Source organism: Lynx canadensis, chromosome D3, assembly GCF_007474595.2.
Source record: "Lynx canadensis isolate LIC74 chromosome D3, mLynCan4.pri.v2, whole genome shotgun sequence".
Classification (NCBI taxonomy): Eukaryota; Metazoa; Chordata; class Mammalia; order Carnivora; family Felidae; genus Lynx; species Lynx canadensis.
Genome location: NC_044314.2, coordinates 17401340 through 17417840, shown reverse-complemented (window position 1 = coordinate 17417840; position 16501 = coordinate 17401340). Strand labels below are relative to the sequence as shown.

Genomic DNA, 16501 nt, shown 5'->3' with positions numbered 1-16501 from the left:
TGTCTTCACCTCTTAGCTCTTTGTGTTCTGTCTCTCTCTCTTGTGGCTGTACTGTGGGCTTGGCTCTTCCAGTTCATTCTTTTTTAAGCTTTGCATAATCAGCCCTTTCCCAGTTCATTGTGTCTGTGATTTCAGTAATTGTGTCTGATTACTCATTGTTCTATTGGGTGTTTTTAAATTTGCTCGGTCTTTTCAGTTATTGTTATTCTATCATGTTCTTTTAATTTTTTTTTATTTTTCTATTCATACTCAGCCGTCTGATCATTCTTCAGATGCATATTCCATATCCTCTTTCAGATGATTCTGTTATCTCTGGCCATAGGGGCACTAAATCCCCCACATGTTACGTCTGTAGACTTTCCTCAGTAGTAATTCAGTGCAGTTTATAACCAGTTCAGTGTATGATTTGTGTGTGTGCGCTCATCTTCCCCCACCCCCACCCCCCATGAGGCATTTATAAGTCCTGACCTGTATTTACTGTTAACTTCTTAGCTTGGGATCATGCAGGCCCAGTTAATGTAACTGTGGACTTCATACCCGCTTTGGTGTAGGCATAGAGTATGAATTCATTACAGGTCTGTTTCTTTTTGTTTTTCTCTCGTTTGTGGTCCTGGACAGAAGGTAAGCTTCCTTACAACTTTCCTGGGCTGGTGGGTAGCGCTTTCTTGTCCCCATGTCAGATGTAGATTTTTAAACAGGGAACTCTGTTCTTACTCCCTAGGTCATACAGACTGTAGGCCAACTTCTGTGTCCCAGCGTAAGGATTAAAGCCCCAGCCCAAGCACCAAGTCACGTCCAATGCCCACTTCTTTAATTTTAAGTCTTCCTGCTTATCTGGAACCTAGAGTTTCTCTTTTTCCCAAGTTTTAAAAATACCCAGATTAGGGGCGTGGGGGGCGGGGTGGGGTCCCTGTCTGTGGCAGCTCAACATAGCATTACTCTAAGTCAGTATGCTCTCTGTGTTACAAGCATCACCAGTGAAAGCGTTGACCAAGTGCTGTCCATGCTCGCTGCTCTTATGAATACCATCTCATGTTTGTGTAACGCTTTGTACTTCCCCGAGAACTTCATAATCAGCTGCCTTGAAACTCCTAGCAATCCCCTCAGGAAAGTAGGGAAGATGTTGTTATTCCCCATCTGTCAGAAGCTCATAAGGCTAACTGTGTTGCCATTCGTTCCAGAAAATATCAGAAGTAGGACCAGAGCTCCCAAGTGTAAGCGGCCTCACCAGTCTCCATGTCAGACACGAGTTCTTTTCTTTAAGGAGCTGCAGCATCAGCTGGACTAAAATGACAGGAAAAAATTTAGCACCGACTTGACACCATAAACAAGTCAGGCTTCCATTTTTGTTCGGAAAAGACAGCGTATTTTAATACAGAGCCAAGGGCTTTAATCAACAGACATGTTAAGTTTTGAGATAAGCTTATTTTATAAGTGAAATTGTACGTAAGAAAAGAAGATGCCAGATTTTCAAGAGCGAATAAAGAATTCAGCCTGTCCAGTACACGAAGTGCACTGCACCCCTCATTCTCTTCAAAGGCTGCACACTGTATGGATGTGTTTGTCCTGGGACATTGCTGAAATCTGTTCAGGAGGAGAGTATAGAAGCCTATGCATTTCACTTCTTATTCATAAGAACGATCTCTAGAGAGAGCAGATAAGTATCGGAGGAGGGTAATGATTTTTCAGCTTTTCTGCATCATTCCCCAGGAGAAAAAGGAGCAGAAATATCTCAGCATCTTATTTCCACCCACATACAGTCAGCACCCCCCAGGTTACAAGTCAGATAAGAGAGCAGAGAGCACAGGCCGGGGGCGACGTTTTAAAACACGTTCCCCCCTGTCACTTAAGACTCTTGAACTCACATTTTAAGCCTTTCTGTAGCATTTCCAAGAGGGAAGCAAAACCCGAAAACAATTGCCGGGAATCACGGATTTTTGGAAACGGAAGAGCCGTCGAATTCATCTAGTCTGTTTCTTCTGCTTAACTGGGAAGAAATTCCGTAGTCGGGAGGTTACATCACAGGGCTAGCGGGAGCTAGAGTCTGCCTTACAAGTCAGGTCTGCCAAAGCCAGCATGACATAATGAAAGGACATAACTTCTCAGCTTAATGTCCCTCTGTCACAGTTAACCACAGCTAAGAACATCAGCCAGACACTTTTCTTCGCAGTCCACTCACTGCTCACGGTCATGGTTTATTCCCTCCTGCCACTCTGGGTTCTGCCCAGATATCCCTTCCTCAGAGCTTCCTTCCCTGACCATCCCTACCAGGAACTCTCTCTCAGTGATGCTCAGTCTCATAGCATTTACCACTATGCACTCATTTCTTTCTTACTGCCTGTTACTCACAGTAGCTTGAAAGCTCCAGGAGGGAACAGGGGAAGAAATCTTTGGTTGATGTGCCATTATTTCCTTAGCACCTAAGAATGCCTGGCATAGAGCAGGCGCTCAAGAGATACCTGTTGAATGAATCAGCAAAGGAACCACCAAAGAATGAATAAGCGATACAGAAAATCTTAGTCTGTGATGGGATAGAGTGTTGATAGAGCAAAAAATATGATAACGTCTTCACTGGCTTATCTCAGAACATTGTTATCCTTTCCTCATATTGGTGGCTGTCCAGATATTGACAAAATTTTTACCTTTTCTAGAATCAGAATTCACACATGATTTCATCAGATTAAACACAGCCCAAAATAAATAGGATATGTGGTCAAACCTAGTGTTCAATGGAAAAACAAATGAAGAATAGCTTAAAAGTAAGACCACAGGTCCCGTAAATTGTCTTTAGAATGTTCTTGGGATATATAAATGCGTTGTCTTTATCGCTGTTGGATTACAAAGCAGAACACGGACATGATTATTGTTTTCTATAAGAGTGGTTATTTTTGTTTTGGCTTATTGTTTGTGTGATTGTGTCTTAAAATAGTACGAAGGAGGGAAGCTTTTGTTCCTCACTTCTCTTTGCGAAAGTGTAAGGTATAAGGCTTGGAGTCTGGAGGTACTCTACTATGGATCAGTGTATTTTATTAACTTAGCCCAAAATGATACCAGCAGAACTATTCTTGCCCAAGTTCATACTATTTGCTAAAAAAGCAGCAAGGTTTTCTGGATACGAGGCTGTCATAGTCATGCCCACGTGTCTGCAAAAGCCAGTCTTTTCTCCTTCATGAAAAAATTATAAGCCTTTTCAATAGCCAGAAGTCAGGGCTCTGGCTCTCACATATCGTAAGCTACTTTACAACATAGCACGTAAAGAGTATCTAAATGACTACATTAAAAGGTTATTACTTCGCCAGAAGAGATTTCCAGAACTTTTGAGTAACAATAGCTAAGTCAGTTATCGAGCGCAATGCCTTTGGTACCATCACTCGGCTTCAGAGATGAGCCGTTCAGATTTAAAGAAATCCCTGCCCAAGACTACAAACTAGTAAGAGGCAAACCTTCTGACTCCCAAATCGAGGACTTTTCCATAATGCTGTCTACGTGATTTTATATTCTTTGTTAACAGTATAAGTTCACTGGCCTTTCTTCTTTTATTTCCTCCCCATGGTTTTTAAAAGCATGATTAGTCTTTTCAAAATGACCTCTATACGGTCATTTGGGGTTTTGTGTTAAAGAATCATAGTCAATAACTGTTATCGAAACGTACAGCAAAAAAACGAAAACAAAGATTATTACACCCTGACTCCCATTTAGACAAAAGTCACGTGGACAGTGTATTTGGTTTATGTGGGCATATCCCTAAATGATTTCTTGAATATCAATACAGTTGTTTTCAGGGGTGAAAGCCCCCCCCCCCACTCAATGCTGATTAGCCTCAGTCATTTCTAGAGTTTTCCCATGTGCTATGTAGACATTATATAAACTTCACTGATAATCTCGAGAGCGAGAGTTTTAAGGTTTATGATTCATAAAATTCTCTGAATGTTGGCTCAGTATACATAAAATTTCAAATGTATTATTTACATTATCTGTATTTATAAATTTATCTTCCAGGCTGTTCCTTACTCCAGAGAATTTAAGCAGAAATATGACTACTTTAGGAAGAAATTAAAGAAACCTGTGAGTAACAACATGTCTTCCAAAAATGCTGTTTTAGTCATTTGTAAGTTACCAAAGTTACTTCAGTGAGAACGACTTGTGTGTTACCTTTATGTGTTTACTAAAAATATCACCTTCCTTTCTCCATTGCACTTTGATCCACCTGGATCTTCAATCTGAATTTTCTTTTTAAGAGAAATGGTAAGTGAAGACTAACTTAGTATTACATATCAAATCACCTGAATGGTCATTTCTTATGTAATACGTGAAAAGATAGAGATGATTTTCATGGGATATAAAATAATCCAGAACCTAATCGAAAAAACCTGGAGAAGCCTGTGTATTTGCCTATGGTCATTGGGATAAAACCTAGACCCTACTTAGAAAAATGTTCTCATCCTTCCCTTCAAATTCAAAACTATAGTTTTAATTACAACACAAATAGAATGTACCATACTAAATTGTGATGTTTGGCATGTTAAGACCAAGTGTAATTTTCAGACTAAAACTCTCTCTGGGAAACCCTGTAAGATTTTTACAAAACTAGGAAACCCGACGAGGTTTGTACAGGTGGTTTTAAATTACAAAATTATATTTTCTACTGACACACCTTCCCCAGTTCTTCAACATTTTGTCTTCTGTTTTACTCTCTGACTTCACCTCTCTGGTACAGGTTTTCCCTGTTGTCTCCTCAATTTGTGTGTTCATGGGTCCTGCCCTGGCCTTCATTTCCTGGCTTCCCTCGGGAAGAAGGGGGTATCGGCCACAACTCCTATCACCGCAGTGTTCCTGGGCCCCCAGCTGTGGCCAAGGCACTGGGGATGCAAAGAGGCAGGAGACACAGTCTCCACCGCGGGGAGCTCCCACTTGGGGGTTCTGTTCTCCCAGCGTTCCGACTCAAGTAGCTCATGGATACTAGCCTTTGAAATGACTCCGATATGCACACATAAAATTACATAGTGTTTCTTTGTGAGGAACCTACATTTCCCCTGATAGTAGTGGAACTTCGCGGATGTTAGCCTGTCTCACTCGGGCACTTCCACCGTGGTATCTCCTGCGCGCCCCCCTTCCCCGCTGCAAATCCACTGTCGTAGCAAGGCCAGCCCTGGCCCTCGTTTTGCCAGGCAGCAGTTACTCACAACTTGAGTCAAGTGCTTTTTCATTTTCGTATTTATGAACTGTGACCTTTGGGATGCTTCCCCAGAACGTGGCATGATAATCAAGGTCCCACTTCTCGTGGCAACAGAAATTAGCCTTGTAGGCATCCTGGATCACACCTACCAGCTGGAAGCCCTACCAGGGTTGAGCATGCTCTCAACTCGACCAGGTGGGGATTGTTCTACGGGTTTTGATTACCCGGATTAACCTCTCTTTTTTTGACAGAAGCGATATCGAGAGTTGACCATATTTCAGTTGCCAGTGGGTGGAGAAGTGCCCCACAGTTGTTCATAAAGGGGGGAGGGGATGATTGTCCTCTACTCAGCGTAGTCTCTTGTGCCTCCTGTGTTGCTGGCTCCAGTCTGACGGCTGGCTTGCTGTCTGGGTGAAGAAAATCCACAAAGGGGAGGATCGTCATTGGAACTCTTTGTCACAGCTTGTTTATTTGAAGGCTGTTGTCATTTCTACTCTTTGTTGTTGTTTTTTCTTTTAGAAAGTACGGTGTATATTTACTGTATGATTACCTGCTTGCTCTCTTCTTTCGTGTAGGCTGATATTCCGAATAGGTTTGAAATGAAACTTCACAGAAATAACATCTTTGAAGAGTCCTATCGGAGAATCATGTCTGTGAAAAGACCAGATGTCCTGAAAGCTAGACTGTGGATCGAATTTGAATCGGAGAAAGGTCTTGACTATGGGGGTGTGGCCAGAGAGTGGTTCTTCCTACTGTCCAAAGAGATGTTCAACCCCTACTATGGGCTTTTTGAGTACTCTGCGACGTAAGTATGCCGCGTGCACTCAGGATGTGTCCCCCCACCACCACCACTGAAACAGTTTTATTCGCAGTGAATTGAAACTTAACGGAAGAATATGTGGCTCAGTCATTCCAGATGAATTAACACCCGTCGATTCCAGTCCCTACCCCCGCCCCCTGTAAGTCTAGAACAGGTTCTGACTCTACGTGGTGAAATAATGTACTCTGTGAACACCTAAAAATGAGTTTTCTCTTGTCATTTGGATTCATGTCATTGAAATTGAAAATGTGCTGGGTACTTACGGTAAAGAGCAAGAGGCAATTTTCATTTGTAACGTTATGCTGATTCAGGAGAATCTGTCATTGTCAGTTTTCAGAAACTCATCATCATGTTACGAACAAGAATGGTTTCTGAAGTTACAGTACTCAGAGGCAAATGATGCGAACTTTGAGGACCCGTTCTTTGGGATCCGAAGGACCATGTCCTGGCCCAATAAGGGGAGAAACAGATTCTCCCTTGCACTAGGATTTCATCGTTGTCAAACATAGAAACTGAGGCAGATGTAGTTGCTTTTTCAGGTATCAAAAACACCAATGACTTACAAGGCCAGCCATTCCTTTTCCAGGCTGTGGAGTCTCCAAAGGCTGAGGCGAGGTGCGAGACCCCAGTACAGTAGTTGTTGACTTTGCTGAAAGGCAGCCTGTGCTCTGAGGGACTTGAGTTCTCCCACGCCGTCTACCCGGTGCTCTACTCTTGCTTGGGAGCTCTTTTGGAAGGCAGCTTCGGTGACCTCGGTTTCTGTAGCCAGGAATCTCCCATTTTGTTTCTTGTTGTTCCAAGTCCCATGAGAAAGCCCCTACGTGACATTGATGAAACCATTGAAGTGGAGGGCGGGGTGGGGAGGCGAGACCCTTACCTCTCACCCACATTCCCACAGAGACCCGCAGGGAAATCTGTGGAGCCCAGTTTGAAAACCACTGATCCTCCAGATTTTGAGACCAAAGAAGGTTGATTAGATACATGTGAGCATTTTGAGGTTTGCGTTGTTGAGAGAGCCAAATACTGCTACTGCTACCAGAGCCCTTGGGGCCTTTCAGGGCACAGTGGCGGTCAGACCAAGAGTTGGTACCATTGGAAAATTTTTAATCTCCAAACCAAAGCCTCTCAAACGGATTAATCCTCTCCCTCACAGAGACAAGCCACCAAACTCATGTCATTGGCAATCCACGTGTAGCCCCTCTGTTATATGGTGTTTCTCATCCTCCCAAGATATTTGGCTGACCCATATGAAGTTGACATTTTTGTACAGCAAAAATGGCCAAATATCAACAGTTTCTAATGGTGGAAGTTAGGGCACGGCCCCTCCTCTTGTAGACCTTAATCGGTCACAAAGGGGCTAACTAAACACGTTCTAGCTTATGCCTTTTCCCGTTGGGTACAGAACGTTTGCAAGTGTCTTGGGGACGTGTGATGACGGATGGCAGAGGAGAATTCAGATTCTTGGATTTCCTCTTTTAAAAGTATGATGGCACTTTTCCTCTCTCTCCCTCCCCAAAGGGACAACTACACGCTTCAGATCAATCCCAATTCAGGCCTCTGTAATGAAGACCATTTGTCTTACTTCACTTTTATCGGAAGAGTTGCTGGTCTGGCAGTGTTTCACGGGAAACTTTTAGATGGTAAGTTACTGAAATGTCACGAAGTAACCAAAACAGGATAGGCCTGTTTGCGGCCCCTGATTTAGGCGTTGGATCTTTCACATCACGATCTGAAGCACATGTTTCACTGACTCTCCGTAGTTCAAAAAGTTGTTTTTATGGTTTGCCCATAAAAGACATGCTTTTCCCTGGTGTCAGGCTAATTTGAGCACTGAAGACATAGTATCTATACAGTTAAAACAAAAATTTTTTAAATTTACAGTGTGAAGCCCAAAACATTCTGTATTTGGACATTTTCTCTTTTCCAGAACAACTGTTTTGTGGTTTTTGTTTTTTGTTTTTAGCAAGAGGTAGATTTGGTGACAGATGGAAAAGCTAATTGAACAGTTAATTAAAATGATCTAATCCATCCAGCATCCTGCCATTGTTCCATTTGTCCCCAAATTATTATTTTTGAATGTGAAGAGATCGTAAATAATTTCAAAGCAATGCCATAACTCGGCGAAGACCTTGACCCTGGGATCACTACTGAAACAGATGGTACAGAATAATCTCGTTATTATTTAGAGCATGTAAGTCATGGAAGAAACTCAACGTACCATCAAAGTTAGAAGTCCGGCTCCCTCCCTGGCTGGGTCTGTAGGCTTACAGTAGAGGCTTCTTTCGCATTTGGTCACCTCAAAAGTGCCCGTAAGGGGGCATTACAGAAATCTTCGGTGAAGAAAGAGAGTTAGAAATATTTCTGAGCAATTTGGGTGTGAAACCGTTGAGGACAGAAGGCAGAGAGTAAGATTTGAGGTGGTTGTAATTGCGGTAGAAAAGGAGATTCTCTACCGAAGAATTGTGTTAATGATGTTTATGGAACCTTAGACGTTCCGGTAAATAATTGATGTCCCCTCAGAACTTTTTCCTTTAATATATTTTTGCTGGTAATTGCTAGATGATTTTGATCCTCTCGCTTCAGATTTTATTTTTGGTTGGGAAAAGAGAGATTTTCTTTTCTGATTGGAAGGAAACTGCAGTCATTATTTATGTACATGTAAAATATATGAACATATATATGGTATGCATAAATATATTTTCATTTGCAACCTTGGAGTCATGCTATAGATTATTTCCCCCTTCTGAGAGGTCAGTTGAGTTACCTTCTGCCAAGTGAGAAGACATGCTTGGTTGCTGCGGAGAAATATAGAAAGTGGAAGATACCAGCCTGACCTCAGTGAACTTCTACTTTGTGTGTGTTTTGGGGGTGGGGGGACCAGAAGAGTCCAGGCACTAGCAGACAGAACGGGGAGCAGTCCAAGGAGAAGGTGGCCTGGCTTGGAGGGTCAGGGACTGTTTACCAGGCTGTGCCCACACCTCGATGGTGGCGTAGGATTTAAGTGTTTAGAAGCTAGGATCACTTTGGAGCCAAGGCTCAGTGGAGGGAGTAGCGGGAACAAGTCAGGGAGTGGAGGAGACTGCAGCTAAAGGGACAACCTTGTACTTCAGGAATTAAGAGCCAGAGTGCCCACGGGGTGGGAGTGGAGGGGTGATGCTCCGAACGTCACTGCCCCTGTGGGCAGAGCATGTGCACCCTGCAGGTCAGCCCACGACACCCTTGTGCGGGTTTCCAGCAGGAGTCGGAACCTGCAGCAGATGCCGGTGGCAGATCAAATGGGCCAGCGGGTCGGGGCGGAGAGGGAGAAGCGGGGCCCCGCGTGAGCTAGTCGGTGATGCCGTCTTGCCCTTGGGCAAGGCGAGTTGGGGTCCCTGTGGGACACACGAGTGGTGGTGGAGCCTTGCTGTCATCACCTTAGACCTTCATCCCCCGTCCCCTGGAAGACTGCACAGCCTCTGAGTGGCCTCCCTCTTTTCCGCTTGCCCCCTTCCCGGTTTTCTCCCGATTACTGCCAAAGCAGTTGCAGATGAAATCTTCGGCTGGCTTTTTCCAGGCCGCTGGGTCCACCCAGGCAGCAGCCTGACTCTCCAGCACCCCCTGCCGGCTGTGCTTGCCATTCCCTTCTCGGGCCTGGCCTCCCCAGGATGCCCTGCGCCAGCCCAGGCCCACCCCTGGCTAGTCTCAGTCCTGGCCCCGCCCCTTCCGGTGCTCTGTAGTCCTCCCGATCCTGTGCCTTGTTTGCCCTGCAGACTCCTGCTTGGCCTTACGGAAGCCGTTTTTTTCCTCTCCTGGAAGCCTTTTGACCCCTCCCTGCTATACCATCTCTACTGGTGTAACTGCCTCCCTTCCTGAGCCCCGCCTCCCCCCAGGCCAGGCCCCGCCTCTCATTCAACCTGAGGGCAAGTTTATCTTGGACTTCACGCTCTGATGCACAGCAGTATCAAAGCTTTGGAGCTAACCCACGGTTTTCCACCACATTGTAGGTTTCTTCATCAGACCATTTTACAAAATGATGCTGGGAAAGCAGATAACCCTGAATGACATGGAATCTGTGGTGAGTAAATACGGATCACTCCCAGGGGCCACCGTGCCTTCGAGAACTGTAGCTGAGACCATGTTGCAGTAGCGGGGATTTTTTGTGGGTGTTGTCATTCAGTGGGAACAACGGGGAGCGTTCTTGACTTATTCAGGAAGTTCATTGATCTCCCTAATTTTTCTGATAAGTAAACTCTTGTTCACATTTCCTGTAACCGTGGTGCTTGAGGTGGGTAGACCCATGTCTCAGCTCCCTCACTCACCCGGAACTGGTTTGACCAAATTAAATCCCAAGGTCGTCTGGGGGCCTCACTGCAGCTCTTGCTTTCCGTCGAAAATCGCTACTGTGGATGTTTAGAGATTCATCCACTGTCCCTTTGTTTTCTGGTCTCAAAAAATGGCAAGGGTTTGGGCCAAAAAGTAGATGAAGGGAAGAACATTTACTGTCACCCCTGATGTGGAAGTGACCGACAGAGGAGAGGGGAAGAAGCCACTTAGACAATGATGGGACAAGGCACTGTATCTAGGCCGACCATCTTAGGGTTTGAAAGGCTTTTCTGCAAAAACAAAAGTGACACTCTTCTCCTAACATACCTTTTGCTTCTGTTTACCCGCACCTGCACCCCCAGCTCCGAGGGTGTGGGAGTTTGCCAGGGTGCGGCACACTCACGGGGGCCATGAGGAGGCTCTGTCCATTTGGGACATTTGCAGCTCTGCCCTCACGTTCTGTTACTGGATGAGAAAGCATCTGCAAGCCCTTGGCCTTGCTGTGGGGGGTGGTGACTGCGTCTCTTCCATAGTTAGGCGTACGAGCCACGTTCTCCTTACCTACCAGCAGGAGTTGCTGTTCTCATCATCTCTGGGTGAACGGAGAGGCTGATCCGGTCGTGCACTCACACCCCCTCAGCTGGTTTTTCCGTGGGCGAGTTGCTAGACCTATCCACAGTACCAGCCCCACATTTCTTTTCAGCTTTTACCTTAACTTGTGCACTGTGCTTTTATTATGGTATAATGTGGAGGCAAGGAATATAGAGAGTCTAAATTTTGTCCCACTGGTTGACAGTTGGGGCACACATGCTCCGAGCCTGTCCTGTCCTTCCCCGGCAGCTCCTGGGCCTGCCCCAGAGAGAGGAACCCAAGCTCTTGGGTCTTGTGTTCTGGCTTTGACACCGGAACAGCCTTCCTGTTTGCTTATAGGACTTGCAGAGAGCATAGCAAAAGCAATGGGTGTTGAGCCATCGGTGTTTAAGTAGAACATTCTCCGTCTTCCCTATTTTCCTGTGATGTTTTTACCCTTAAAAGATAGGAAGTATGTGATGGGTATCGAGGAGGGCACCTGTTGGGATGAGCACGGGGTGTTGTATGGAAACCAATTTGACAATAAATTTCATAATAAAAAAAAAAAGATAAGAAGTATATTGGAGCGTCTGAGTGGCTCAGTTGGTCAAGCTGCAGACTCTTGATTTCAGCTCAGGTCATGATCTCACAATTTGTGAAATCGAGCCCCACATAGGGCTCTGTGCTAACAGTGCACAGACACAGAGCCTGCTTTTGATTCTCTCCCTCCCTCTCTCTCTGCCCCTCCCTCGCTTGCACTTCCTCTCTCTCTAAATAAATAAATGCAAAAAAAAAAAAAAAAAAGGTAGGAAGTATATTGCTCTCTACATGTTCAACTTTATGATCTTATTTCTGCCAACCCAGAGCGGGTTGCTTCCTCTGTGCTTTACAGAGGACAGGGTTCAACTGCAGTCCCCTGTTACTACCAAAACGTTTGTTTGTATTTTAAATTGAAGGGAAGAGGAGGTTTGGAGCAAGGCAGGAAACACGCTAGCGACTAATAGAATTCTTGAGCATTCTGAATGGATTCGTGTTAGAAGGACTTAATCATTTCAAGAAGTCAAATGCATTGGTATTTGGGGAGAACTTAATTTCTCTGTCATTTCCATAGGATAGTGAATATTACAACTCTTTGAAATGGATCTTGGAAAATGATCCCACTGAACTGGACCTCATGTTCTGTATCGATGAAGAAAATTTTGGACAGGTAGGTGCTGGCATCCCCAGGAATCCCTCTTTGATTCTCAGAGTCTTGGCTTCTTCACAGAAGGGCTGTGACAGGACTCCTTCACTAGACCATTGAAGCCACCTCGGAGAGCTTCAGATGTTACTTAATTAAGCACCTATTTGTATCAGTACCTCCTTGTCCTTCCAGGAAGCTAAGTCCCAATTACTGCCTGTTCTGTCTTCCGGCAAAGTTAGAGATTCTGAGGCCTCTGGGGCATGAAGCACACACCTCCTCACCTAACGCAAATCTGAACGTGAATGTTTGGGCCTTGGTTTTAGGATTTTAAGTACTTCAAAAAAATAGTGTGTTTACTTAGTGGTGTAAGTACATGACCAGGATAGCTGATGTTTGGGGGGCCTTGGGGTGGTCTCTCTGCCTAACGGTTCTGCTGTCGTGGTGAAATTTGTCTGCTGGGGCTCAGCAGGCTCAGGTTTTTCTAACATCCCCTTCTTGCTTTGCGCCCACACGGTCATTAGGCTGAATTAATCATAAAGGTCAATTTCAAAGCTAGAGGTGCCTGCTTGGAACCTTCAGCTTCATCTTAAAGTTCCATAGGATGTGTTTGTCTTAAACCTGAAACATTTGATTTGATTTGTCCCTGGTGATAACAGTGCTTTTAGGGAGGTTTTCTCAATAGTATTATCCGACCCTGGTAGCTAGCTGTCATTTCACAAAAGCCCAGAGATCGTAACTCATCTCCCAGACCAAATCTACATGACCCTGAAATTCATGAGACGTGGAGCCCGCCTGAAGGATGGTCAGATAGAAAATGAAATTGATTTCCCTTACTGCTCCAGAGGTTATTAAGAGTATACTCTGCTCTCAAAAAAATGCCTCTGGCTTTATACATAGGTGAAGCTAGGAGATCAGGTCCCTGCCCTCTTGGGTTCACAGCCTTAGAGAGCAAATACAATCCTGTAATTCTTCCACTTAAAAATTCTTTGTTGACCATCTTGTGACCTTCAGTCTAAATTAAAACCTTTTTTTTTTTTTAAAGCATAGCTTGTGACCCAGTGCTGCCCACCTTTAGCCTTGTCTTTTGACCGCTCTGTCTGCTCACCTTGACAACCATTGTGTGCCTATAACCTTGTCCCCGGAGATGCTTCTGAGCCTGATCGCTGTCTGTGCGCCGCCGTCCCCATTCCTGCGCATTCTCACCCCCTCTCTCCTGTAACTCTTCTCAGCGGGTCCCCTGATCGTTACCCACCTACTGTGTCCTATGAGCCGACCTCAACCTGACGTCATCTTGGTATTTCCAGTGCTCAGCATGCAGCGGAGGCCTCCTAAATGCTAATCAAGCAGATGAATGAATAGCGCTAACCTAGTTTTCTTTAGTTTCTTTCTTTCTTTTCTTTTCTTTAGTTAATAATGTTATCAGTAACAGAAACTCCAAGTGTGAGAAAACAGAATAAATTGCTGTGACTTCATTTTTTAAGCGGGACCTAGTTAAGGGTCTTAACTGCCAATTTTCAAAGGGTAAACACACGGATCATCATCGTGGAACTGTCTTCCTTTCATTTTTAACACATGAAGGAAGGAGAAGAAATAAGGAACCCAGAAAGACTTAATCTTGTGTGTCGACTGAAAAAAAAGAAATTACATCCACTTATAGAAAACCATATGACTAACTTAAATAACACGGTTCAGAAGACATTAGTTATGCCAGAGTTAGAAAGAGATGCACTGGGAAAGCTTCCTTGGTTACAGTAAATTGGAACTGTTTCCACCTAATAAACAAAAACCAAACACAAGACGTTTGGATTTTTAAGTAGTCTTCTAACAAACGTTCTGATTATCATTATAGTTCATATCAATTATTCATTAAAAACAATTCTCAGACCTCCTCTAATGCAGTAGATTCTTCTGACTTTGGGACTGCATCAGGTGGAGTAACACAGTAATGAAAACAGTCTCACAAGATGAGAGGGAGAATGATCAGGTGCCCTGTTTGTTGAACGACTGCCTTCCCCTTTCAGAGTGCTAACCTGATTAACAGGGAACTCGTGTTCTCTGTTTTGCATTCTGGGAAGAAATTTAGAGGGAATTAAGCAGCCACGTATTGGTCGCATCCCTCATTTCCAGTCCCTCCCCTAGCCCTGTTCATTTCAACTCCGAAATACTTCTCAGATGCGTCTGTCCTCCCTTCCCGTCACACCAACACCCACGTCTAAGCTACCGTCTCATCTCGTAGACAACTAGCTGGGCTTTTCTCTCCAGCGTGGCCTCCTATAATGGCAGACTGGTCTTTTAGGGATGGACCAATCGTCATGTCATTCCTCTGCCAGAAAGATAAAGATCCAGCTCTTTGATTGGCCCCATGAGGGTCCTGCGTGGCCTTGCCCCATTTTCTCTGTCTTCACATGGCATTTTACATCACAGAGCTATCCCTCATGCTCTCTGGGTCTGGTCTCCTTGGACTTCTTGAGCACACCAGGTCCCTTCTCGCCTCAGGACCTCTGCTCATGGTGTTGCATCTTTTGGGAACATACAGCCTCCTACCTGCAGCTCAAACCTCCCTTCCTCAAGGGAACCGACCCTGACCCCCGGCCATAATCCTTCAGAGTATGTCCCTGTCTCCCACTGGCACGTAGCACGGATGTCTGTGAGTTTATCTGTATGATTCGGTGGCGGCATTGAGTGCAGCCCGGTGGCAGCACTGGGTGTACGTTTTGCTCCCCCGCGCAGCATCTGGTGCTGAGCGGATGCTCCAAACAGCGACTGAACCAGCATGGGCCTCCACCAACGTGCAAGCCTCTCCCCTCTTCCAGCCCTCTGCAAAACTGGGCACCACTCGTCGCCATTTATTGGAACCCAAGAGGAAGCTCGTGCCTCCCTTGTGCCAAAACACAATACTCTCTTCAACGGCGAGAAGTTACCACCCAAGTCGAGTGCACACGCGGCGGGCCGTCCTCAGTGCCGTTCACTGTGTTTTCCTTCCACAACTGGAAACATCGGGCCGCAAAGCTGGGTGCCAGCCGTCGTTTCATGGAAAGAAACTGCAGCTGCTGTCGTTATTGTGCGGTCTTTTCACCCTGGCTGGCGAGGATTTGGAGCCGCTGGTTTCTGGGGCCTCCTATGAATGTTGCCACTGAACAAATTTCAGTTCTTGGGCAGTCCTCCTGTGCCAAGCAGGAAGAATAAACCATGCGCTTCTGCACACAGGTGCACCCATACCCCGCAGGAGCGGTCACTTTTTCAGAGCTGCAACAAGTAGCAATTCCTCATCGCCTGCTCAGCAAATTAGCATCTAATCCAGTTGTTTTGCAGAGGCGCTGGAAGGGTGGACTCTTACAAAGCCGTGCAGGAGGGAGGGGAACAGAATGGGCAGCAACCTGCAGGAAAATTCTTGAGGGCCAGACGTACGTTAGGTGTACATTCTCAACTGAAGGGATAACACCCCGGAGGGGGTAAAATCTAGTTCTTAGAGAACAAGAGCGTCTCAGCCATTACAATGGTTTGTGGCCCTGCTCCCAAAAGGCCACACAGTATATACCACAGGTATACTGTGAATCTGTTTATTAAGATTTAATGGGAAGAAAGGGGCAGGGAGGGGGTCTCAAGGGGCTCTGTGAAAAAAAGGCTGAGAAAGTAGTCGAGAGCACATTTAGTCCCTGCCCTCCTGGAGCCACCATGTCTGAACTTAGTGTGAAGTGGGGGGAGCTCCGGGAACAGAGCAGCTCAAGACGCTGGTTAGACGTGTATGGGCAGAGATGGAGGCTGGCCCGAGAAATCTACGGGCAGAGGGGCAGGCAGGTGCCACCCCCGGGGTGTGGGCTTCGCAGTCAGATGAACTTAGGCTTGACCCTCGCTCTCTCCACTTCCTGCGGAGTCGCCCGCTCGGTGAGAAGATGAAGGCGATGGCACGTGCCTCATTGGCATAGTTTAGTGATGGCCCCTGTGGCGAGCCTAACGCTGTGCCTGGACCACAGGAAGCCGTCTGTGTCTGGCCCTTGGAAGCCGGTTTAAAAAGTGGAATTGTAACAGCAGCCCCTACTACCCACTAAAATGCTGTCTGTGAGGAGCTCAAGCAGGACGGAGATTGAACACCGAAAGCCTGGGCTCAGACACCGATTGCCAGGCTCTGGGAGCAAGACCCGAAAACCACCCTCACTGCCTCCCAGAGACACCCGCCCTCAGAATCGACCACAAGAGGCTCCTGGGTGGCTCCGTCGGTTGAGCATCTGACTCTGGCTCAGGTTGTAATCTCATGGTTCATGGGTTCAAGCCCCACGTTGGGCTCTATGCTGACAGCTCAGAGCTTGGAGCCTACTTTGAATTCTGCATGTTTATCTCTCTCTCCCCCTCTCCACCTCTCTCTCTCCTTCCTTCCCTCACCTCCCCCCCCAAAAAATAAAGTAAAAAAATTAAAAAGAAAGAATTCACCACGAAACCAGACAGCTGCCCA

General features: G+C 45.8%; 1 protein-coding gene across 1 annotated transcript in view; it reads left to right on the top strand.

Annotated features, from left to right (window-relative positions):
- NEDD4L (NEDD4 like E3 ubiquitin protein ligase) overlaps nucleotides 1-16501 on the top strand; it is a 344746-nt gene that overhangs the window by 308139 nt on the left and 20106 nt on the right. Inside the window, 5 exon segments of the mRNA XM_030335978.1 lie at nucleotides 4000-4065; nucleotides 5752-5981; nucleotides 7515-7636; nucleotides 9980-10050; nucleotides 11980-12075. Of these exon segments, the coding sequence (XP_030191838.1) occupies nucleotides 4000-4065; nucleotides 5752-5981; nucleotides 7515-7636; nucleotides 9980-10050; nucleotides 11980-12075 (585 nt within the window).